This window comes from Triturus cristatus, chromosome 8, assembly GCF_964204655.1.
Source record: "Triturus cristatus chromosome 8, aTriCri1.1, whole genome shotgun sequence".
Taxonomy (NCBI): domain Eukaryota; kingdom Metazoa; phylum Chordata; class Amphibia; order Caudata; family Salamandridae; genus Triturus; species Triturus cristatus.
In genome coordinates this window covers 1,538,344,490-1,538,370,485 of record NC_140591.1, presented here as the reverse complement: position 1 = coordinate 1,538,370,485, position 25,996 = coordinate 1,538,344,490, and the positions used below count along the sequence as shown (strand labels likewise).

Genomic DNA, 25,996 nt, shown 5'->3' with positions numbered 1-25,996 from the left:
GAAAAACTGGGCTCCAAGGTCTGTGTTCTGGTGGATACTGACCTGCATCTTCCACCACATCTCCAGAGGGTTGCAATTTTGGTTAATAGTCCATCATCCGCCCCACTATTCTTGGGTCTTCACAGAAAACGCCATCTTTTCTGGTTACTTTATAATTGGGGGGTAGACCAGAACTGCTGAGGCAAATTTGCAAAAATACCACAATAGATGTGCGCTCACAACTTCTCATGAGCCCTTTCATTATCTCCTATTTTGTCATGTGGGCAAATAACAGTCCTTATTGTCTGTTCTCTTGCATGCTTAAGAGCTAAGTCACAATGCAGTTTCTTTAGTGCACTATTTAACTGTAGCAGCTGTACTGAAGCATTGTGTGGAAGTGGGACGTGGACAAACTTCTAAGCTAAAACTAGGTTGCAGCCAGGGTAAGAAAGTGGAACTAATCCTACACTGTACACATGAAGTCCAAATAAAACCTCGCCATATGAACATACACACCCACCTTCAAAACGTTGTCACCCTATAATCAAAGCACAAAGTGGTGGGTGTGCAATTACAGTGCGCTCTTTTATAGCAGCTTGGTACAGTTCACATATAATTATTGCATACTTTTCTGTACTAGACCTGCCAACTCACATGGTGGCACGGTGTGTCACACAATACCTGCTCCCATCACATGGTCACCCAGTAAAGAGCTGATATCGCTCGGTGTGAGGGAAGGCGAACTGCACCAAGTGGGTTTCCAGCTGTCTTTGGAAGATCTAAGCAGCCGATGTCTCGCTTTCAGTGGCTCGCCCACCTCTAGACATCTGTGGCAACTTCAAGAAGTTTTTTTTTTTTTTAGGTGGGAGGATTGGTGGGGCAAAGGGGCTGTGCCTTGCAGACAGTTCTTGGCATGAACCTCACCTCTTCCAAAGTCCCGCCCCCTCTTCACACATGGAATTTTTTGGGATGGGAAGTTAGCATGCCTGATGTTCGAGTTATCGGAGTTGAGAATATTGTGTCCGAAGTATGAAACTAACGTTTGTGCCAAAAGTCGTGATCCAACTACGCCCTTATGTCCCATTGTGCTCAGGGTCGGCTTTAGGGCACTGCGACTGGTGCGGCTGCACTGGGCGCTGACCTGTGGAGGGGACGTTGGCTTTAAGGGGCGCTGTGTTTAGCAATAAATTATGATTGGAAAAATGAGGAGCACGTTTGCCCAGTGGTAGTGAGAGAATCTGAGGAGGCGCTCATTGTAAAGTGGTGGGGGCGCTAGGCCCGCATATTTAATGAAGGACCACACAGACACCAGATGTATAGTTGGTAACTGGCCAGGAGCAGGTGCGCTCGGCCACTTTTATTATCGGGGTCACCTGACTGGTGACGCCTGTGGTGGGTGGGTGTTTAGTGTGGGTTCATAGGCAGTGGAAACACTAGACTGTATCCAGCAGGATACTACACTCATGGGGTGTGGCGGCACCCAAAATGATTGTCGGTTCGGGCGCCACCAGCGCTACAGCCAGCCCTGGTTTTACTTACGCCCTTCTGCAGTGTGGGACTAGTTTAAGCATTTTTCGATGGTTTTTTTTTAATATCCAGTCCGATCCTGCTCAGAGTAGCGGTTGAGTGTTTTATGGTGTATTACAATGCTTAGGCAGGTGCTGTCCGGCACTGAGTACCTGCACTTCTTTAATATGAAACGGAGATTACCAGCACTTCTCACCACTGCTGCAATAAATTTAAAGGGAGAGTGCCGACACTTCTCAGGAGTAAACATGTACTGTAGAAAGTGAATACCAGCACTTCTTGATTACTATTTATAGAACTGGTGTTTTATATTTTTTTGCTTCTGCACATTATATTCGTACGCCTCATGAAGCTACACTTTCTCCAGCATTTTCTGAACATTTCAAATAAATGTCTATAGAAGCCTGTTGAATCAATAAACATAATACCGAATAAAACGAATTCGCTGGATTTAAAACCAAAAGGGAAATGCTATTTTTGAAGTTGTGAACGAGACGGCTTTTATTTTTAGCGGGATATTTGGGCTTTGCTGATGTCCTTGTCTGGCTCTCTGCGTGGTTCTCCCGCGTCGAAGCCCTATAAATAGTCTGTGTGATTTTCTCTCTCAATGAGCCCCCGTCAGAGATGATGTCAATAAGACTGTTCAAAGACTGCGTGCGCAGCGTGCGCGAGTAGGCGCGTGCGCCCTGGAGCGCCGACGTGCACGTTTGCGGCGGGGGCTGCTATCGATTCACGCGGGGGCGCCTGTCTCCATCCGTGTCGTGTTCCCTTAAAACTAAAAGCATTTTCCTCTTTGTGGTTCCTTTCTTTCAGTTTCTAAAAGGGAACTTGTAAATGCGAGCATTGTGCCACATATATTCTGTTAATTAAAATTCCCCTGCACGATAGATTGCATTCCGTAGGTGTTTTTTGTTTGACGCCGCAGTAGAGGTGGGCGAGCCAACCAGTTAACAGGGAGAACCGAGCCAAGGGTCTACTTGGAACCCGTGCACGAGCCGAGCTCTGAAAATGTTTTCTATGGAGTCTTTGACATTAATACGTCAGATTATAGAACCGCACTGAGAAGTATTTATAAAAAGTGATAGCTTTTAACATAAACATCTGTGAATATGTAAACCCTGTATGTTGCCCAGATTTTTTATAGAATAACATTATTGGCTATTGAAATAAACACAAAAACCTTTTGTACCACTGGTGCTCTGAACTCATAGATTTGAAAGTGCTTTCATACGCAATAATGAAGAAAAAGGACTCTTGGTGAAATAAAATATTTCCTTAAGATCACACAATTTTAGTAGAAACAATGATTAGTCCAAGTTTTCTGGATTCACTTTGTACAAATCATTTGCTAAATGGGTATCTATTTGTCCTTTCTTTTTTTTATGTTAACGCTTTGTTTTTACCTCTTTGTACATTTTGCTGCAGTCTTTATATAGAGCAAATTCGACCCAAACCTTAAATGAGCACCAGTTACATTACACAAGGCCAGATTCATTTTCTTTTAGGAGGCACAGGAACATTGTGTTTTGCACAGAGTAATAGGATGTTGAGCTGACGCAGAGGCTCAAACATGAGTCCCCAATACCAAAGTCGGCGGTTCTGGTCGTAAGGCCACATCCTGTGTAGAGTGAGGGTGGCAGGCAGAAACCACACTCTGTGGGCTCGAGGTTCCAACAGGACGTTGAGCTGAGCTAGAGCCAGGCTTCAGGCTTGAGACTGGCTCGATCTTTCAGTGGCTCGCCCACGTCTACACTGCAGTTCCATCAGACCTGTGATGTAGGCCAGATGCGATTATAACAGCAGGCTCACAGTGCCCACCACTGAAGTGACTACTTGATGACAACACCTTGAACTGCCCTCTGAGATGTTTGTAAGTGGTAATAGCAGAAGGAGCAAGCAGGCTGTCTGGTATGTGCTGTTCTGTGGAACACGCTCAGCGGCTCACCATTTGCTGGGATTGACAGGTCCATGAGAAGTGCAGGGCAAAGAAATGACTCTGATACACATCCGTTGTCCTGCTTCGGGCTGGTGCCTGTGTATGACAAATTCTCTATTCAACCACGTGGCCATGCCCACCTGTGAGTGTATGTACAGTAGCCTCAGTGTTGGACAAAATGCAAATTACTTTTCAGCCAGGATGCTGGGAGCTCAGGTGAGCATTCCGTTGCAACTGGTCTTATCACAGACTGCATATCCTCAGACTAATACTCTAGTATTAATACACACTTTGAACTCCAAGTTGTTGGTATTCTCTACGATTCAAGTAACTAATATTTTCTACGATACAAACTTCCGTTAACACACGTTGAGGAATTTTACGACCACTCCATGTACAGTGACTGACATTTATTAAACTATATTACATTGTTTCCTTATACATTCCATTAGAACATTGGAATGTTGGGAGTGCCAATGAAGATAATGGAGTGCTCCCTGCTTCTACGGGCCGGTAAAGGCCCGTACGGCAACATTCCAATGTTTTACAAAGGCCTCTCGGAGCTGGAGGGGATTTAAATCCCCTCGAGCTTCGAGAGGCCTTTCGTTTATTTGTTAGAACATTCTGCCCTCTAGTGGCAGAATGTTTTAATAGCCTTATAGCCCTTCGGCTCGGGCCTTTAACGCGGGAGCGGACCTTTAATAGCCGGTATAGCCCGCTACGGCGGGCTATAGGGCTATATTACAGAAATGTCCATAGAACCACCTTGACTTGAAAAAGTAGTAAGCGGGGACGAAATGTGTTGGTTGTCCTGATGTAAATTAAAACCATGTTGTGCTAAAATGTATACAAATCATTTTACTTAAATTAATATGGTTTACCATTTGTCACATCAAAAAGAAAAGGATAGCCTTATGGACAAGTAATGCATAAATATAATGGTGTGCTTCTGTTAACTATTTATACACACACCAACATCTTACATCAGATGCATGCGCTAAGGCTGATAAAATCCTACCCCAAAATATAAAGTCAAGATGAAATATAAGTTGTAAGTCCCAATGTTCTGGGTTGCTGCTCACCAGATAATATTATTGAGGTCTTCCAGATATTTTTTGCATTTCCTGAAATGGATCAGGTTGTCAGTTTAGATTTCCCTTGGAAGGCCTATGTGGTCATATCTTTTTAAGTTTTGGTTCTACCTGCTCTAATGATGCGGAGTCTACCTCTTTCACCATAAGAAATGTGTTGCACACATTGACTCAGTATGTAGTGGCCATCAAGTACGCTGCAGAAATTTGCGTTCAACTCTGACCTTAGTTCATTACACTCTTCCTCTATCATGATGGTTTCCGGTGTTTTTGTTTATGCCTAGCATGGTTCACACTCGTTGACCATCACTTCCACCAGCGACCAGGGAATCAAACCATTTCCGTAGATCTTTGTGGCCTTGATCCACTAGCTGGAGTGTTTATTTCATGAGGGAGGATGGGATTATGATGCCATCACCCCTTAGAACCACTCCGGTTTCAATTGTGTATATTTCATGTCTTATTTTTTGTTGGACATGACAGGCAATTTTTGTGGTGAAATCTATAATAATCCACATTTGTAAAGCTCGAACAATCACCCGTAAGGGTGTCAATCTATGTGCCTCCTTGCGGTTTCCTGGTACTCTTATGAGTAGCTCAGATGGAAGACTATGCATTCATCCTGGGCAGTCTCACTCAGTGTCTTCGATGGCAGTGGCCTTGGAGCAGACACCTTACTTGAGCAGGTGTACATGTTCATCGATGCAATCTGCTTGTCAATACTCTTTCACATTTGGCATGTGGGTGCCTTGACAAATAGTCAGTCTGTTTACCCTGGAATGGTATTGAAGATCTAAATTGGTAACTTGGAGCTGCAGTGCTAATTTTTCTATGCTTGACATTGAAACCTGGAACAAAGGTATCAGTAATTTACTGTTAGTTTCCACCTGAACACATTTCCTGTCCAGATACAGAGGAAACTGCTGACATCACCATTTGCTGGGTAGATAAACTTTCTCAGTTTAATATCAAAACAGGGTATTAAAAGGGACTCGCCAGGGGAAAGCTATTGGTGCCCAGCTGTAGGCAGTTGATTCTTAAAGGCGGACAGTCGGAGCCCACATGAACTACCATCAACCACCTATTCTTTCTATTATTCAGGGTCAAAGTAATACTAGAATTTCATTGTCGTATTGTGTTACAAAGCATCCTCGGTCACCAGCAAGGATTGTTCATGTCAGTCTGTCCCGGGCCAGTCAGCCTTGTTTCTTGTAATTTCTCTCAGGATATAGTTAAAGTGGCTGAATTCTGAATGAATCTCCCATAGTCTGTGGCAATCCTAAGAAAATTGCGGCCTTCAGTCTGTGAAGGATGTGCGCTATCTTCAGATAAGGGCAGATGCTTTGGCTTGAAAGGACATAGCCAAAACGTCACCCTGAGCCTTTATGAACTCCTGATTCTTCTGTAGATTAAGCCCACTCTCTAAGACCCCCTTCAGCCTCTTGCTTTGTTCCAGATTTGCATTCAAACACTTTAGGCATAAGAAGTGTTGACACCCAGTGAGATGATTGTCTAGCCCACATGTGCACACGCTCTGCGCGAGTTATTTATTGTTCCTGTGGTTCCCACTGTGCTGCAGCTAATCAAAGTATCTATTCTACTTTTAGTCACTTAGAATGTAGTGGCTATCTGCAGCTTCCCGTGCAGCACCTCCGCTTTTAATGTCCTGGCTAATGTAGAGATTCTAGACCTCCATGTGCATAGAGGCTGTAAGGTGCGTTCACTCATTCGCTTCGGTGGTCACTGTCATTACTTTTTTGTGCTGTGCAAATTGTCACATTCGTGCTTTCTCAGAATGAGTGTTGCATCAAGTTTGTGCAGAATGCAACCTATCTTCTTGCGTTGGCATAGGCACGTTTGACCCTGGTGGACTTCTTTCCCACCATGCCTAGACTCTTCTCATGCTCACGGGTGTAACTTTTCTGTGAAAGTCTGTCTTGAGCAATGTCAAAGTATGAAAAGCATACACAGTGTAGAAGCTACCCTGAAGTAATGGTCACTTACGTTATTTAACCATATCCTTCCAAGAGTGCTAGGCATCTCTAAAAATGTTAAGGACTGTCCTCACACCGCCAGGTGTCAAGCTTCATCATAGTCAGTCCTCGCTCTCTAAAACCCTGGTTTGATAGAGAGTGGGCCTACACCTGAAGACAGGGAGGCACTTCTAATTATTTAAGTTGGGCCCGTGCAAAAAGTGAGTTAAACACCAATGTATTACCCCAAATCACATGTAATCATAGGGTTTTACTTGGTATTAAAAGCTGGAGTGTGGGGATTAGGGGAACTATTACCCCATCACCACTATTGTTGTCACCTTGTTTCTGCCATTGGCTCTAATGAGTCAACGGCATTCTTCAGGACGAGAAATGAGCTCCTATCTTACCAAATTGGTCTAAGATATTGCCACTATGTTAGGGCGACCAATGTCAACCTCTAAACTAACGCTGGTGTTCTCAGATACCCTAATGTAGGTTCCTTAATGCTCCATGGGAGGAGGGTTCAGGGACTCCTGTAGTCACACTTGCTTCAAGGTGCGTCCCTCGCCGTACACCTACAAACGTCCACTCCTTCTCCCCGACGAAAAAGTATCAAATGCTCCTAGTTGTGGTTGATTTGTGTATTGAGGTGTGCATCTCTTTCTACCGAGCTTCATTGTCATTGGCGTCTCCACCAATGCTGCCAGGAATAGGTGTACTGGTTTGCGGTGTCTCTCTGCATGTGCCTTCAGGATGGGTGCACTTTTCTTGTCTCTATCCCCCATTGCACCTGCACCACCAGTCATCTGGAGGTGCACTAATGTTTTGTGTGCTATTCTGTGCAACAGCCCATGCGACCCACCATTCGTTGGGTTTGACAGGCTTGTAAGGTGCACACCACAAAGAAATGCTTCCCCCTCCATGGGCTTTTCATCAAGGGGATGCACTGGGTAGTGAGTGGAAACCTACAAATGTGCCATTGTGCGAGTATTCACAAACTATTTCTCATTCCATTCTCCGCTTTGAAGCGGTCTTTGAATTACTCCTGTAAAGAACAGAGGTTAATCTCTTTTTCTGGCTGGAAATGGGCAGGGAAGCCCCCGCACAGTTGGTGGGGTGTAGGGAAAGGGATCCTGCCACAAGGAAAATAATTCCCCCATTGAGAAAAAAATATATAGAAGTGCAATTACACAAAGGCTTGTGCATTTTTTACATGCACAGTTATGCACGATGTATAATTAAGCATGCCGAACTACCTTTGCTTGGAGGTAATTCGGATTTCATAAAAGAAGCGAGAACTCCTGGTGAACCATGACTGTCGCCGGGGGTCCATGAGTAGTCGCGAAAAAACGTTCAGAAATCTAAAAATGTATTAATCTGAAGGGAGTAAACTTACAGCTAGAGAGCCCGGAGTATTTGCCCTGCAGGCCATCGTTTCTGCTGCACCTCCAGGCCCACACAGATGTTTTCACACTCTGGCAAACACGGGATGTTTTCTTGTTTATTTAATAAACGCTGCTTCTCCCAGGGGTGTTTGCCGATCCTTCCCACTATACAGACGTGACACTGATTGACAAGGAGTTAGTCATGCTCCTAATAGTCTGTATGTGTCATATGCCCCAGCCAAGTCTTTAAATACAAAATAAATATTTAAAAAAACATTCAAATGAAAAGGACGCAGTTTTAACCACATATTTTAACTATTCTTTTTATGTAGTGCTGACTCTGCACAGGTGTTGCTTCAAAGCACTCTGGGCAGTTGGAATAAGAACATTATATCACCTCTATTGTAATCAAGGTATCATTTTCTGTTTTGTGAAACTGAATTGTGCAGCACAATTCCTGAATATCTTGTGTATTATATACCTAAAAGGTAAGAAGGGTGTTACGTTCATAAAATGCCATCTCGGGATTTGGATGACACTCATACCTATACACACATGCATACCTGTATGTGTTCATATTAGGTCAACTCACTGTCCCCCTTCCTACTTCTGTGCTTTTAGTAGTAGCTGTCCGAGCTTACACAAAGCAATCGCGCCGATTTGGCTTTTTTAAATGATTATTTGTCTAATTGTACCGTATTGTAGTGTTTATATAGTGCTCCATAACGCTGACCAGTGTCTCACACCGCACCAAGTTGCACTCGGATCCTGGGTGCCATCTTCACAGTATGCAATTTCGCTGGGTGTTTGGTATAGAATGGCCAATATGGAAGGTGTTGGGTGAAGTGTGTGAGGCTTGGAGATGTGCTTTAAAATACGGTGAATGCAAACAGAAGCATTGATGGACAGAATGCTGAACAATGTCATACATTCACCCCAGTACAGAGATCTGGGCCTAAATCCATAGTTTTTTTGCTCCCCATGCCATTCCAGTTTAAACTCAGCCATATGCAAATCAGTCTTGACCCTGCACCCAATGGGAACAGTCCAGCCCGAACTGCTACGCCAGGTCCTCGCTGGACCGAAAACCAGCATCCTGGGACAGGGTTCGGGGTTTCACCCCCTCATCAGCCAGGCTAGCTTGACTCCAGTGGCATGGGGGGCCCGAGCTCCAGGGTGCTCCCTCCGGCACTGTGCACGGGTGACGGGCCCCTGGCCTAAGAGCTCCTTACTGGGTCCAGAGCGGGGGGACGCCCCCTCCATGTACCCCTCAAGTTTCGTTACGGCCTTTCCATGCAGTGTTGCTTCCATGGTTAAAAATCCAACATAAAAACATTGGAGTCATCCAGCCACAACCAATCCTTCCTACAAAGGAATTAAGGAGAGAAACTATTACAAAATATGTGTAGCTCTTATTATTATTATTGAAGGGCTCTTCATTATTAAGCGACAGGAGGATGGCCTCAAAGGAGTTGCCTTAACCAAGGCCCGAAGATATCCAAAGGGGGGCAGGGGGGTGGCCAAGGTGGAGTGGAACTATAGTGTATACAATTTATATAATCATTAGTGCTTTTAGTTTTATGGCATTTATCCTTTTCTCATTTCAGTCTGTATGGTATTTTTTAATTTAGTCACCGTATAATTTCTCTATATTTATTTATTTTTGTGTTTAGTGAAAACACATAGCAACAAATAATTTCCACATTTATTTAGTCAATACACTTACATCTAAACAAGGTTACCTGTAGGAATTTAGGGCTACCAGAACCCAAGTATCATACAATACACTCACTGGGAAAATATAATTGTAGTGCAAGCATGTACATCCGTGCAGCCATTACAGTTCAATCTATGTCAAGACCTATTGGCTTTTCCAATGCTTGTTCTCCCATGCTGTCAAACACCACGGCTGTTACTTAGGCAGTTTTAACTGACAGTGTGAAGGAAGAGAGGGCAAAGAGAGAGATATCCCACTCTGGGAAGACATTCATGTAATATCTCTATATGCGGACGACCTTCTCTTTTGCATTAGAGACGGGGAGCGAGATCTGGCAGCGACCGTGCAGTTATTGAGGGATTTCAGGAAAGTCTCTGGATTGCATTCGATCACCTCCAGGAAAACACTGTACCCTTCACAAACAAATCTGGATAAAGCTGGACTGGACACTTGTGGGATGCCCTGGGCACCCAATAGCTTCTGATATTTGGGCGTTTACATCTACCATGAACCAGTGGATCTCCGGGACTGGAATCTAGAGATTGTACTTCATGCCCTGAAGGGATCTGTAGCTTTCTGGTGCTCGCTACAGTTGCCAACTATGGTACACATCGCCCCAACAAAAAATGGTAATACTTCCCAGGCTACTTTATCTGTCAATATGCCAACCTGGATACCAAGAGGGTGGTTTCTGACACTTGACACTCTATGTAGAACATTGATATGGGACACAGGCCGACAGAGGGTGGCCCGCAGCACAATAAAAAGCCTAATTGTGGCGGAAGCCTGGGAGTGTCAGACCTGAAGTTATACTCCTTGGTGGCACAGCTGCAGTGGATAACCCGATGGCTAGATGGCGAGGGTGTTAGAGAGATGGGCAACATTGGAAGGGTACCTAACCAAGGTGATCTAATCTCTCTTACTGGACAAATCAACAGGCCCTTGAACGACACCCATGTTACCACCAATTACTTTAAGGTATTCTTAATAAAATGTGTGAAAGTGACCATATGCTATCCATTGTACTCACCAGCACTTCCCCTGGTTGGTCCGCCATGTGGCATGGGGCTCCGGTCATTCCTTCTACACATCCTAGAAGCTGATGCAGTGGACAGAGACTGGCTTGGTCACGGAAACACTAGACTGAAGTTCACCCAATTTAATTCCCCGCACCAAACTTACTTTACTCCTAAGAACATAGGAGACCTATTTGGAGATGACCCCAGATTATGTCCCCAATGTTCAGCCCTAGCAGTAGATTTCATACATATGGTCGGTGCATGCCCTCTAATACAGGGATACTGGACACGTGCTGTTACACATTTGAGTGACGCCCTGGGGCGGAAGCTAAATCTGTCACCCAAGGCATTCCTGCTGGGTAGGTTTCCCTGCTCGGAGGCCAAGAGAGCAGACTGAACGACCTGACACTGCCACTGACCAGGAAGGTGATAGCTCAGGCCTGGAAGTTATCCTCAGCCAACTTTAATAGAACTGGGTCACGGAAGTAGAATACTGGGCCAGGACTGAAGAAAAAGCGCTATAGAGGAATGAGGCATGTGGATCCCACAGAAGACCACCTTGGAGATGTGGAGAACGGTCCTCCAAAAATTCATTGTATATTTGAACCCACCTGGGTTCCACCACTCCTCCCATTTTGACTTTGAAGACCTGGGCAACACAGATAGGAGACCCAAGGAATATACCCCTGCCCGGACGAGCCCTTAAGCATGATCTTTCACTAGTCCCATGCACCTGCTACCAAACTCAATATGCCACTTAACGACATCACAGCATATTGATGATTAACAAAGCCTATACATGTGAATGTTATGTTTACTTGGTTTAGTTACATTTTGTACATATATTCAGCATCAACTCCAATTTGCTAATCCATGTAAAGTGATGCGAAATTTGTCATTTACAAAAATGTAAAACTGTATAAACGTGAATCCTATATGAGCAATAAAGAGGTTTACAAATACTGATATTGTGGCAAGACACCCAAAGGGAGACTTATTTTATGCATCTTTTGATTTTTGAAAAGAAATTTAGAAAGGTTAGCAGAATGTTCCCCTTTGGAAAAATGGAGTATAATCCTGCTCCAAACCTTTTCTGGTGCTAGATGACCATAAATGAGTAATCGATTCCACTCCTTTCCCGACCCATGACCAGGTCTTAGGTCTCATAAAGCAGCAACAATGAGATGCCGCTCTCATAAATCCTTGGATGTTACCAGCAAAAGACAGGTGCCTACAGCCCCCTGTTGGTTCAGTTCTGCATTGCACTGCGCAGCACCGCTACCAGTGGTAGACTCTGCTTGCAGGTGGTGGACAACACATTCATTTCTGTGGACCGGGATCTATTTTTCGTCTTTGAGAAGAAAAAAGGAGGAGAATGAAAATGAAGGGAAAAAGGTGACAAAGGGAGAGATCCAGATAACCAAGTACTTCAAGGAGTGCGATAAAGAGACAGGTAGTGTTGGGTAGTGGAAGAAAGGAGCATGAGGTGGAAACAAGACTACGCAAAAGGTAATGGGAGGAATGGTTGCAAATGATCTAAACCACTGACCATTGCTCTGGCTAGCATTCCAGCCATCGTTTTTTAGCCCACTCTGCCATTCTAGACAGAGGACAGCCTTATGCACATCAGTATTGACCCTGCTCCTCATGGCACAGTCTGACCTGAACTGAAAGACAGGCCATCCTAGAAAAAACACAAGCAACCCACACTGATTCCCCTCTTATAAGGCCTCATCAGTGAAGTATAGCTTGGATCGAGTGGCACAGCGAGAAGAGGGAACCACATTAGGACATACCCATGGCTACTTAGGGCATCATATCAAACCCACAAAAGGTGATGGGGAATGCTTGCAAAAGTCTAAACGAACAGCAATCTCTCTGGGAGCATTCCAACATATTGTGTTTTGCATACTTATGGATTTCACACATAATCCATCATCTGTTGCATACTTGCAGATTTTAACAAAAAATGTTTCTTGGTCAGATAGATTAAAAGCTAATAAATACACAGTCACACTTGCAACAAAGCGAGAGCTTTGCAGAGGTTAGCTGGTTACTTTTCAGGTGCTTAATATTGCATTTAGGTGAACAACTGATATTAATGAGGTTAAACGTGTGCTCAGACAGTTTTAACGTGTAAAAATTACAAAGTAGTGAAATAATACTGCCATAAACTACCACATACCTCTGCGTAGTTTGCCTTTTGTTGCTGCATACTTTAGTCACCCCTACAGTTCGGTCCTCCCATGTCACATAATTGTAGCAGCCTGCTTATAGCTGGAGGGTCCGAAGACACGCCCACTTACTGTCGCATACCACAGAGACAAGTCAAGTACATGTCAACTCCATACAGGTTTGGAAGGTAGGTTGTGAGACACTATAGACCCTAGCCCTAGGGTAATCTCTACACTCGCCCTGGCCCACTGAGAAGTGTACTGTGGATATGTCCTCAAACATCCACCACATAGACCCAGTCTTGTGGCAAACTTACAACAGCAAACAAGCTCTATTTCTAAGCACTAAGAGACCAAGGTATTGGTATATTAGCTAACTACTTAACTTTATTTGCCAAAAACTGAGAGTGCCTAGAAGCAACTACATACATTGATAGTATCCAGGAACATGTATCAATTTATACCTAGACTAAGGAATCGGGGAGGGGGGGGGGGCGGCGGGAATCATCTATTGGAGTGATTGAAAGTTGGCAATAATACTGCTAAGCTGCTCCAAGTTGCCAGCTACTGAAAACCATAAACTGTGTGCCTGTCTCTCATAATTCTTCATTCATCACACGGCTAAGAGCTGCGGCCCATCATAACGCGATAACTACACCTTGGAGGTCCTCACGCGCGACATGGAAACACGTCCCACACAGGATCAAAGCAACGCACTTCCAGCGGTACACTGTTCGTAGTGTAGCACTCTGCCCATATGGGCAAGCGCTTCAGCGTCCCTCATAGCAGTAATAGGCACTATAGAAATATTGTGGTACAATACACCCTGTGACTCGGTGTGGTATCCTGTTGGCTGACATACATATATCTGTGATATTGATGTAAGGCTGAAAGAGTTACCAAATGTCTATTCCTTCCTGCTGCCCTCCAGTAAGCTCCGCCTTCCCCAGAAACATACTTCAAACACTTCCCATGGGACAATAAAAAACACAGCCGAGAAGTGAACCGACTGCATAATGAGGCCTAATGGGTTCCAATTACCCTTTACTGTAGATGCTCTGAAAGAGGAGGAGGGGGGGGGATTAGCATCTCTGTGACAGTATAGGCGAGGAATGCTCCAGCTGTGCAAGGCAGGGAGGGAGGCAGGTGGGAGGGAAAGGTGTGGGAAGATGGTGGGGGAGTGACTCACCCAGGCTTTTATGTGGGGAAGGTCTCGGAGCAGGAGTGGTGGGATCTGGAAGTGATGCTAGCAGTATGGGCAGGCTTCCTGCTTTCACGTAGTCTTTTTATTTTCTCAAAGTGTGCGATGAGGCATCTCCCCTTATCTGGCTCAAAACGTTGCTCTTCCGGACTTAATAGGGGTTTAGGCCTCTGAAACAGCTTTGCTTTCCTTGCCAGGCTATTGATTTCCAAAAAACACCTACGGAATATATACAGGCAAAGGGGTCAGCAGGCTTCATCTATTGGTGTGTTACATTGTCAGTCACATTTTGCTTCCGCCCAGCACAGCACAGAGCATGGGGCAGTGGGTCAGCCCACGTTCCCACTGGTTCACTTCACTTTGAATGACTGTGCAAAGCGTGTACATTTTGCGCACATCCTCCTAAAAATATTTCCTTTCTTTTTAGTTGTAAAGCTGTTTAAAAGCATGTTTTCTTCATCTTATTTATATTTTATGTTAACTTTAAGTACTTACTATTGATTTTGCCTGCACTCCATTTTGAAGTTTACACTATAAAGTGTGTAAGTGACATTGCATAATTGTATCTGCCTGTGCTTTGAGTACTTGGTTATGTGGCGATTCATTCCTGTCTCTTTCAGAAATAATCATGCTAAATGCATGGCACAAATCCACAATTCTTCTTTTAATTAAGCATATTTTTCAAGCATAAGGCATCTACGTTTAGGTGGCAACATATATTCTTTTTGTGGCCTATGCTTGCAATAAAAAATAAATAAATAATTCTGCATCTCACTAGCTTGTCAAGGCCAGACCTACTAGCTTTGCCAATGCTTGTTAAAACCGTTTGGCTTGATGATGAGGTGGAGGGGATTGGTTCTGAGTTCCTGCACTGCTTGTACTGTCTGCACCCTTTTCCTCTTCGCAGTCACGGCAGCCGAATGAGCATTGAGTGTGTTTGAGGTGGTCTGGTCTTAAGTAAAGTAATGTACTCTGTATTACTTATAGGAATCACCAGAGCAAGAAGGTTTGAGAAGATTTCAAGTTGTAAAGGTAATAAATACTAGAGCTTTGGACCTCTGTCATTCTTTGCACAGTGGCCCGCATACATAGAGAATCATTTTTTGTTAAAGATTAATATTATCTATAAGAAGTACATGGCAAGATCTATCCCACATAAGCGTTATTGCGCGTAAGCGCTTGAAAGTTCATGTCCACTGCTTTATCCATCATTACAAGGGGATTATTTTTTTCCTGCAAAAACAGATTTTAAGATACATTTTAAAGTAAATGTTCGTGTGGGAAAATTGAATAACAAAAAAGTAGGTTTGTTGGGCTATTCTCACAAAAAGTATTTATTGAACATTACAAAGTTTTCAAAAAACCTTTATAAAGTTTGTGAAGTCCTGCAACTGCTCTTTTTCACTTGTACATCCTGATGAATGCCTAGCACAGTATGTTTTGGACAGAAATGTGTTGACTTGAAAAGCGTTTTGATGATTGGATTGTTGCCGACAAATTCAATTCATAAATAATAATGGCATTGTATCTTTTTTTTATTAGATTTTTTCCTTCCAATCATCTAAAACCCTTTTACACACTACATATGAATGCAGAGTTTTTCTTGGTAGTACATGATTGTGTTAAGAGATATCTCTAGATACATGTTTCAGTTCTTTCACAGTATTTTTATTCAATGCTGCATCCTTTGTAATCTTTCATAAAGTGCATCAAAGTAATAAAATTATCTTGAGAACTGACGTCGACGTAGGATCAGTTTAGACTGATTCATGCAGGATTTTCCGAATAGCCACATAATATACATTTACAAACAAAGAATAAAATTGAACAAAGTATGCAGAGTTAACCTAAATTTCTTGCATGGATTCTGTTGTCATATACCGTTCTACGATCATCCTTGTTTAGAGAGGACCAACAAAAAAACAACATTCCACTAATAATTGAGGTGGAACAAGTATGGAGGACCAAGATGTTGATCTGAGTAGCATTTATTTGGAAAGAACCTTTGCGTTATATTTTGTTTCTATTATTCAAAAATGGAGTTGCCTTGTGATCGTGTCATGTGAATGAGATCTTACCAATTTTCTTTAATAAAGAAGGGAAAATAGAGTGTGGAGGTGATGGGCCGGCGACAGAGGGGTCTCCATGTATTTTGCAGGGGGCCCCCTCAAGTTTTTTTACGCCACTGGCAAGCACTTGAGAGTAAGTGACAGGATACAGCCAGAAGGCCAATATAATAAGTGGAGAAATTAATACACCAGTGGGCTGAGCCAAGATGTGATTGACAAAGTCTCAAGGGAATGGCTGAAAGAGGCTGGTTAAAGAAAGGGGCCGACCCAAAGGCCACTCTATGGATATTGCTAGCAGTAGGTGTGCTTGACAGCTGGACTGTCAAAACCTGGACATAAAAATCAATGCCTGTGCCCTGCCGGGGCATTAAAGGACCGGACATTTTCTGAGGCCATTTCCCCCCTAAATAGTAAAATATGATATATACGTTTGATTTTCCTCTAGGGTCCACAAATGGAGCCAACTCTAAAGCTGTAAGTAAGATTTATTTAGTGCAGGGACATGGCGGCCTTGATCACAAACAGTTTGGCCTGGCTATCGCTGGCCATTTCATTACAAAGGTCAAACTGCAATAAAGGAAAGACGGCCCGTTTTACATCATTTTTCTTTTTCAAGCACGGTCTTCTTTTGCGAGTTAACATCCACTCGCTATCACAATTCTTATAATGGCACCAACATTTTTGGGACTAGTGTCTGTTGTTGTTCTTGTGAAATTAAGGCATGATAATAACATTTAAATCATTCAAGTATGCCCACAGATGTAAAAATGGACATACCGCTAGAATACCCATGTTGTTGATTACAGATGGCAAGTGTCACATTCTCAACATGGTACATTGTATTTTTCATTTGCCTTACCAATATTGAACGTTCAACATTTCAGGCTAGTTATGAATTTCTAATTCTTATATTTTAATATTTGTACCAGTCTTTTACCTAGCACTGTTTGAATGAGTGTGGTGCACACAGCAAAATGAGTTGATGTTGGAGTCATACCTTTACCTCAAGTGCCTCTCTTCTGCCCCCTTCACCTCAAGTGCATACCCTTAAAAATAAAATCTACTGATAAATTACAGGAAGACATATCAACAAGCATTTACAATGCAATGGTCTCGGCATTGTTAAAGTTAGAGCTATTGGCATTGCTCATGACATTATTTTTGTTTGTTTTTGCTTTTAAAACATTTAAAGAAACGGCATTGTTATTTACAATGTCAATAGCTTAATCACTCTCAAATGCGAGACCTATTGCATTTGCACCCACACACAGAGCCACACACACAAAGCCACCCACACACACAGAGCCACTCACACAGAGCCACTCACATAGAGCAACCCACACACAAATAGAGCCACCCACAGAGCCACCTACACACACACACACACACACACACACGCAGTAGCCCCACTGACCTATTTACATTATGTGCACTTAATACAATACAATTAGTAGTTGATGTTAGGGGCGTTCCGGTGCGCAGTCACGGAGGTGAGAGAGAGGGAGTACAGCCACTGCTCTGTACCTTTGCAGACTCCTGTCTGCCGAGGATAAAAAAAAATGCTCCGTTCCCAGTCCCGCCGCGCACGAAATGGCCGAACCTTCGGATGTAAAAAAAAACAAACACGCCCACCAAGTGTGAAAGGGGCAGGGAGTACAAAAATGAGAATTAATTGAAAAAACACGCCCCCGAATCCGAAAAGGACGGGGCTTGTTTGGAGAGACAAACCTCTTCTCCAATGGCTGACCAGTATTTCAGAGGCCAGCCAATGGAGAAGAGGAGAGAAGAGAGGCGGGTTCAAGCCCCTCTTCTCCAAGTCATTAAATCTCGCGAGCGAGACTGCGCAAGCGCAGCCTTTGCTAGCCGAGACCTAAAAACTGGGGTTGTATCCACCTGTATTAATTTGTGTCGACCATATTTTAAATGTTAACTGTGGTCTTAACTTATTCCTTATCATAGGAAGTACATTGTCATTATGATCACTCATAAGGCATCATTCACCTATGCAAACCAGAGAGGTGGTGCTTTTTATTCAAATCCACCAAGCGCGGCGGTGGAATGGTGATTGGTGGTCTCACTCGCATTCTCTGGGGTCTCCACAGATAGGAGGGAGATGGGAGAATGCGGGCAGCGCGGTGCCGACTGCCTCCTTCCTAACCCGCGCAGGACTCTGCAGACATGCGCTGAGAGAGCTGTGCTGCAAAAACGGCCCTGTAACAAAACCAGCCCCCAGGGGCCCAAAACCGGCCCCCACCCGTGCGGTGCACCGGGGGATTGCCCGGTGCCCGCTACGGCCAGTCCGGCCCTGGATGGGACAGAGGTTTTGGGGTTGGGATTCTGAAGGCTAGTTATTTCGTTTTGTTTTAAATTTGGGAAAGGCATGTTATGTACCACTCCCTGTTATTTCTCTGCCTCTTCGTAGCAGTTGACAACAAGCATTTACAATGCAATGGTCTCGGCATTGTTAAAGTTAGAGCTGTTGGCATTGCTCATGACATTCTTGTATGTTTTTGTTTTTAAAACATTTAAAGAAACGGCATTGTTATTTACAATGTCAATAGCTTAATCACTCTCCAATGCGAGACCTATTGCATTTGCACCCACACATACAGAGCCACACACACACAGAGCCACCTACACATACAGAGCCACTCACATAGAGCAACCTACATACAGACTCACCCCCACCACTGACATAGAGCATTCTACACACAGAGTTACCCCCACACAGAGCCTCACACACACACAGAGCCTCTCACACACACACAGAGCCTCTCACACACACACACAGCCTCCCACACACACACACACAGCCTCCCCCCCCACACACACACAGCCTCACACACACACACACACACACACACAGAGCCTCCCACACACACAGAGCCTCCCACACACACAGAGCCTCCCACACACACAGAGCCTCCCACACACACACACAGAGCCTCCCACACACACACACAGAGCCTCCCACACACACACACACAGAGCCTCCCACACACACACAGAGCCTCTCACACACACACACACACAGCCTCCCACACACACAGCCTCTCACACACACACACAGAGCCTCCCCCCCACACACCCACAGAGCCTCCCACACACACACAGCCTCCCACACACATATAGCCTCCCACACACATATAGCCTCCCACACACATATAAGCTACAGCCAGGGCTTTAAGAGGGCCGGGTCTCACCAGTGAAGAGCATCGGCAATTTACAAGCACATCTGAATAAGGCGTATACGTGGCTTCTGAGCACTCTCAGATTGAGCAGATACCGGACGTAAATAAACAGGGTCACACGGGTTGGTAGCGGTGAGCGGGTGTGCCGGGTGGTGGGCCCAGTTTCAACACTGAGAACACAACAGCGCAGCACAAATTAACAAGGACACTGCGAGAAGCCTGGCCCACGAGAACAGACAACATGAGAGGCTTCGGTGCATGAACAGTGGGAGGAGCTTGGAGAAACCTCGTGGAGAGCAAGAGAGGCGCTAGGAAAACAGGTGAAATATTTGGGCTGCGTGGACAGCGAGCCGTGCCTGAGAGCACACGGGCAGAATGTGAACGGCCTGGGCACAGACTGGGTGCGAACCATGTTGTAGGTCTGATGCTACTTGTTGTATCATATATCTGGATAAAATGACAGAAACAGCAAAATACAAGCCGGGCGGCATACTATGCTAAGCACAGATTTTTAATTTACGTGTTTAAGCCACGCCCTTAATCATATTTGCCACACCCCTTTAAGCCCCCCCCCCCCCTTTTTTCCATCCCACTTAAAGCCCTGGCTACAGCAATTCCGTATTCCGTTATGCAGTGAGAGCAACATAGCAAATGGATTACAAGCAATTTACAAGCACATCTGAATAAGGCGTATACGCGGCTACTGAGCACTCTCAGATTGAGCAGATACCGGACGTAAATAAACAGGGTCACACGGGTTGGTAGCGGTGAGCGGGTGTGCCGGGTGGTGGGCCCAGTTTCAACACTGAGAACACAACAGCGCAGCACAAATTAACAAGGACACTGCGAGAAGCCTGGCGCACGAGAACAGACAACATGAGGATCTTAGGTGCATGAACAGTGGGAGGAGCTTGGAGAAACCTCGTGGAGAGCAAGAGAGGCGCTAGGAAAACAGGTGAAATATTTGGGCTGCGTGGACAGCGAGCCGTGCCTGAGAGCACACGGGCAGAGTGTGAACGGCCTGGGCACAGACTGGGTGCGAACCATAGCGCACATGCACAAACAGAGACCTTGGGGGGCCTTGGACAGTGGGAGGAGTTTGCACATTCACGCAGGGCGCTGACGGCTGCCAGCCTTATTTCATCATATTCCATAGACCGAGCGAAAGTGCCTTATGAAAAGCATAATACTCTTACTTGTGGCCTCTGCGTCGTCTCGAGCTGTGCAGCTAGTGGGGGCCATGCTTGATAATGGCGCTACAGAAGAGGTTAAAGCGCCCACTGCCCATGCCTGTATCCCCCCTCCTTCAGGACACCCCGTGCCACCGTAATTAGGGTAGTATTTATGGACCCCAGGGACCCGTGAGTAGACGAGGATGTCCGCCGGTAGCGAGGCAGCACATCTCCGTTCTGAGCCCCACTCAGGCGGAGCACAGCTCTTAGGCTTCCCCAGACCTCGGCAGCTTTGACGCGATTGGAAGGTGTCACTAGGGAACCTCCGGTGCCAAAATAAAGGGGCTGCTACTGAAAGGCACGATGTTAGGATAAATACGGCGGGCACAGAGCGGAGCTCAGCACAGTGCGACCGCTCTCACCGCCATCTTAGCCACGCCCCGACTCTTAAGATGATAACCTTAGCTCTTATGCTTCCCCAGACCTCGGCAGCTTTGACGCGATTGGGAGGTGTCACTAGGGAACCTCCGGTGCCAAAATAAAGGGGCTGCTACTGAAAGGCACGATGTTAGCAGGATAAATGCGGCGGGCACAGAGCGGAGCTCAGCACAGTGCGACCGCTCTCACCGCCATCTTAGCCACGCCCCGACTCTTAAGATGATAACCTTAAGATGAATCAAACATCCTTAGAAGTTTTGTCCCTCCAATGTTGACCCACCGTTCAGGATTACCTCTCATAAATTTGCAATTTAAAGCTTCAGACTTCACATGTTGTTCTTCCTGCTCCGTTCCCAGTCCTGCCGCGCACGAAATGGCCGAACCTTCGGATGCAAAAAAACAACAAAAAAAACCACGCCCACCAGTGAAAAAAGGGCCGGGCTGCGATAATTAGAAAAGTAGCAAAAAAAACGCACCCGAATCCGAAAAGGACTGGGCCTGTTCGGAGAGACAAACCTCTTCTCCAATGGCTGGCCAGCATTCAAGAGGCCAGCCAATGGAGAAGAGGGGAGAAGAGGGGCGGGTTCAAGCCCCTCTTCTCCAAGTCATTAAATCTCGCGAGCGAGACTGCGCAAGCGCTGCCTTCGCTAGCCGAGACCTAAAAAGGGGTAAGAGATTATGGGTCCATACAGAACATAAAATTATACACTGGTAACAAGTGAATAATGGAGATGTTTTTCATCTCGTGGTTGTAAGTACCACCATAGACAAATTAAGCACCTCTTGCATTGTCTATTTAATCACTCAGAACCCCTCAGTGAAAAACATCTGTTTTTTCAGTGTTACCCGTCTCCAACTTTCTTTAATTTGTATTATTTTACTTATCATTAGAACATTGCAATGTTGTGTGTGCCATGAACTCAATGAAGTGTCTCATGGGCTAATGGTTGATTGAATGTCTGCTCCAACATTCCAATATTTGTGGTTCTGTTCCTCCCTGTTTATTTTAGAGCATTGCACCCTCACTGGGTGGAATGGTCCAGCAGCATTATAGTTCTTCTGCCTTGGGTTATACTGGTTGTTAAAGGCCCTCACCCTCAGTTTAGCCTCAGGCCTGTGACTTGGAAAGGGAGCCTGTAACAATATGTACAGCCTTTGGCAGCAGGCTTTAATGTTGTATTATTCTGAAACATGTGCTAAAGCATAGACACACAGACTTGTTTCCCTGATCAAGTTGACGCCGTGGGTGAGATGAACTCTTTCTGATCTTCTTGTACATTTTTAGACACTGTACTCCTTTCCTTCCACTGGTCAGTGGTTTTATTAAGGAGACCGTTGTTATAATAGGGAGATGCTCGTAAGACTCTGCTAGCGCAGGCTGTCCAGAAGTCCTTAGGATATCACTGCTCAATTGAAATGAGGTTTAACAGCTACATCTTACATCAGAAGTAGCCTGATTGCATGTATCTATGTATGTATACACATACCTACATACAAAAGAGGGCTTGGACACAGTTCTGAAGTAGCTTACTGGAAGAAATGGTTTTTACTTTCCTTACAAGACAGAGCTGGTACCAGACAGTCTTTGTTTTTTTGGTAGTGTGTTTCTTGAGGGTGAGGTTTGTGTTCAGGCTGAATCCAAGATTCTTGGTATTTGGTGAAGATTGGGGTTTGGAGTCGTCAAGGTTCATTACGTTGAGTCTGGTTTGTACTGATTCTTGTATATTGTTCTTGGCAAATAAGAGTTATGTCTTGGTTTGGTTGAGCTTTAGGTAGGTGCTGGACATGCAGGTCTGGAGGGATCTGCAAGCAGTGTTTGAGGCGTGGGATGCCTGAAACTGGGGAGACTTTCTAGTACAGTTCTGCATCAGTGGGATATTGGTGAATATTGATGCTTTGATCTGTGAGTAGAGCTCCAGGGGGCGCCATGTATAGGTTGAAGGTGACAGAAGACACTATGAGGCCCTAGAGGACCCCACTGGAACTAGGGATCTTTTGTGCCTTGGACGTGTTCAGTGAACAAACCGGTGTTGGTTGGAAAGATAGGAGGAGAAACAATGGAGAACATTGCAGGTGAATGCCATTCGAGTTTCCAGGGTGCTTATGAGGGGGGCTGGTCGGCTGTGTCAAAGGCATCTCAGAAGTCCAGCAATATCCGGAGGCAGGGGTCATCTTCATCTGTGGTCAAGAGGGCATTGTCTACACAATTTGTAAGGTAGCGGTTTTCCTGGTGCAGCGTGATTTTAAGCCAGGCTGGTAGTCGTGCACAAGATGGTTAGTATTGATGTGGTCTTGAAGTTGAAAACAGACTCAATTCGATGATCTTGTGATTGTGGTACAAAATGTTGTTTGGTATTAACTTCCCCCCCCCCCCAGCTTTACATTATCAGCAGAGTGTGTGGAACCATGCGGCAGAGGAGAACAAAATAATGTGGAATGTTTATCAATTAATCAGCAATAAAAAAGGACATAATGTGGCCATTCTGTGGCCGTTTTGTTTTGCTATTTTGTAATACTGCATAGGTAAAGGTTGCACCTCATTAGTACCAGTTCAACACCTGAATACAGCAACCAACAAAGAACACGTAACAATCACAGGGTTTAGTACTGCACACCACCACATGTGTAGCTTTTGTTAGTAACTATTGAATTATTAACAGTAGAATTTATTTTTTCTGTCTGCAAATTATGAAGCAGATGGTTGATGATGTAGCAAGTGTGTTAAATTCATAATTCTGTAAAAAAAATAAAATAAAAAAAAAAACACTGGCCACAGAATCGCATAATTCCCCTGGCCCCACATTCGGTATTGCATGTAACATGGGCCACTACAGAGCAATGGAATTGCACTTAAAAACATACAAATTAACTTAATGAAAGGGGTCATGCCATAGGCGAAGAGGTGACATTCTTCTGTTGCGCCTGAAAGCCCGTTGGAGCTGTTCTGCTTGCAGGCATTCCCTGAATTGAAGGTCATGTTCACCATTCAGAGTCAAAGTTCTGGGCCCTGGCATTCCAAGACTTTCCACTATACTTTCCAAGGTTGTATGCCCAGTGCCTTTACAAGGAGGTGGAACTTGTTGGAACTTTGAGGTGTCTTGTATATTATCAACCGAACCCTTATTACATCTGAATGACTATTTACTATTCATTATGTTGCGTAGATCCCCATATGTGTAGTGTCATGGATAGTATCCTCTAGTGCCATCCTGTAAGCCAGTTATCATTAAACTGTAGGACACCTGTTGGTGGGTGGGCTCCATGTCATGAGTGAAGCACTGGCACAGTCAGAAGGTTGAATACCTGAAAGGCATCGGCAACCTTGTGGCTTTGCCAATGTTTGTTGCTGATGATGAACAACCTCGATCAAAAAAAGATCAGACCAGCATGATGTATGCACCCCTGCAAACGTCATGACACAGCAGCCATTCTGGAACCAGCAAGGTGACACATGCACTTGTATGCATGTGCATACGTCATAACTCAGCAGTCAGGTTGCCTTTTTTTTTGTTTTAATTCACCATTCCAAGATGGCAGACTTCATCTTGGACCAGTACATTTTAGTGAAAGAAGTGACTTAGTACCAAACTGCAGCTGATGGACTCTCTAAAAAGTACAATAAAGACTGAAATAAACACAGGATGGGCAATGGTGGGGGAGCAGCAAATGAGGTGGGGGTGTGACAGCCCTAACAGATCACCTGGGCAGGGATGTGAAGGGGCAGCAGTGCAAAGGGGAGAATGGGAGTCCGCGAGGAAACGCATGCATTCCCATTGAGCGCGCAAAACACTTTACATTATCAGCAGGGTTTGTGAAACCATGCGGCAATGAGGACCAAATTAAGTGGCATGTTTATCAATTATGCAGCAGTTGTTTCCTGAATGTAAGCAGTGGAAGGATACAAGTCATCAAATCAAACGGATGGTAAAGAAGCCATGCTCCAGGGGAGGGGCAAACAAAACCCGAGGGAAAAAAACATTGAATAAGACGCAAGCAACTGAGATTGAAAAGAAAGCTAACCATTTATAGGCAATGGGCTGACCCAAAGTCTGCTGTAACTATTGGTAATGTACATATTAGGTGCTTTGACAACACCGCTTCCAAACAAAAGGGCCTCTGAAAAACAGAATTTAAAAAGAAAAAGTGAGCTATGACACCCGAAGAACAAGAGAGAGCAGATATGTTACATCCTTTCTTCATTTAATCAGTACTATAAAATGAAGTATGCATATATAAATAATTATTGTAATAATCGTTGTGTGTATAGCCAGGGCCACTGGAAATATGAGATTCTGTGGTGGAGGCATTTTCATAGAATTGCATTTTATAATCCATTATCTGCAGAATTTATCAGAAAAATGCTTCTACCTCAAATTGATCAAACGTTATTAAAAACACAGCAACACATGTTGCAGTTCAGTGGACGGCTGTTCACAAAGGTTGACTGGTCACTTTCAGCTGCTTATTGATGGGTGCTAAAATGGAACTACTATGTTGAAACCTTTGCCCCTAAAGTGTAAACAGGAGTAAAAATACCAAAATAATGAAGTCATACTAGCTTCAAATGTGCAGTGTTGCGGCGCATAAGTTGACTTTTCTTGACACATAATTTAGTCAGTCCTGCCATATAATTTGATCCAGCCTGCTACATAATTCCAGTGGCCCTGCATATAGAACACACTACAAACACAGATAGTTTAGGCTCTTGGATAATAATACCATCCAACCCACTAAATGACTTTCACTTTATCAACGTCCAGAGAGTGCAGCCCTTCAAAGGTTTGAAATGATGCCACACAGATCACTTGTAGGTGGTTGCAATGTATGCAGCAGGGGCATTATTACTGAGGTTTGAGACTTCTGCCCTGCAGGTGATGCACATATCCCTGCAAAAAAGCACAAACAAAGTAAGATATATTACTATTATCTGAACATGTGAGCTGCAAATGACATGCAGTGTGTCGTGTGTCATAAACTACTTCTTGTCTCTTCCCTACTGCTCAGCTGGAATGTGTGATGACCTCATAGAATGCATGGGGGGCCTGTGTGTGTGTGTGTTGAGTGTCAGTTGGTGAATGCAGGCTGAGCAGCAGGGAGGCTGCTCCTGGTGGAGCTACGCTT

The 25,996-nt window shown here is 44.6% G+C and overlaps 1 protein-coding gene across 2 annotated transcripts in view; it reads left to right on the top strand.

Annotated features, from left to right (window-relative positions):
* Nucleotides 1–25,996, top strand: part of LOC146806082 (START domain-containing protein 10-like) — a 321,747-nt gene that overhangs the window by 91,349 nt on the left and 204,402 nt on the right. Inside the window, exon 2 of one of the 2 annotated variants that reach the window (XM_085623402.1) lies at nucleotides 14,993–15,037. The exons of the other annotated variant lie outside the window; for it this stretch is intronic. Coding sequence (XP_085479528.1) covers nucleotides 14,993–15,037 — 45 coding nt within the window. The remainder of the gene's footprint in view (nucleotides 1–14,992; nucleotides 15,038–25,996) is intronic. 2 annotated transcript variants of the gene reach the window in all.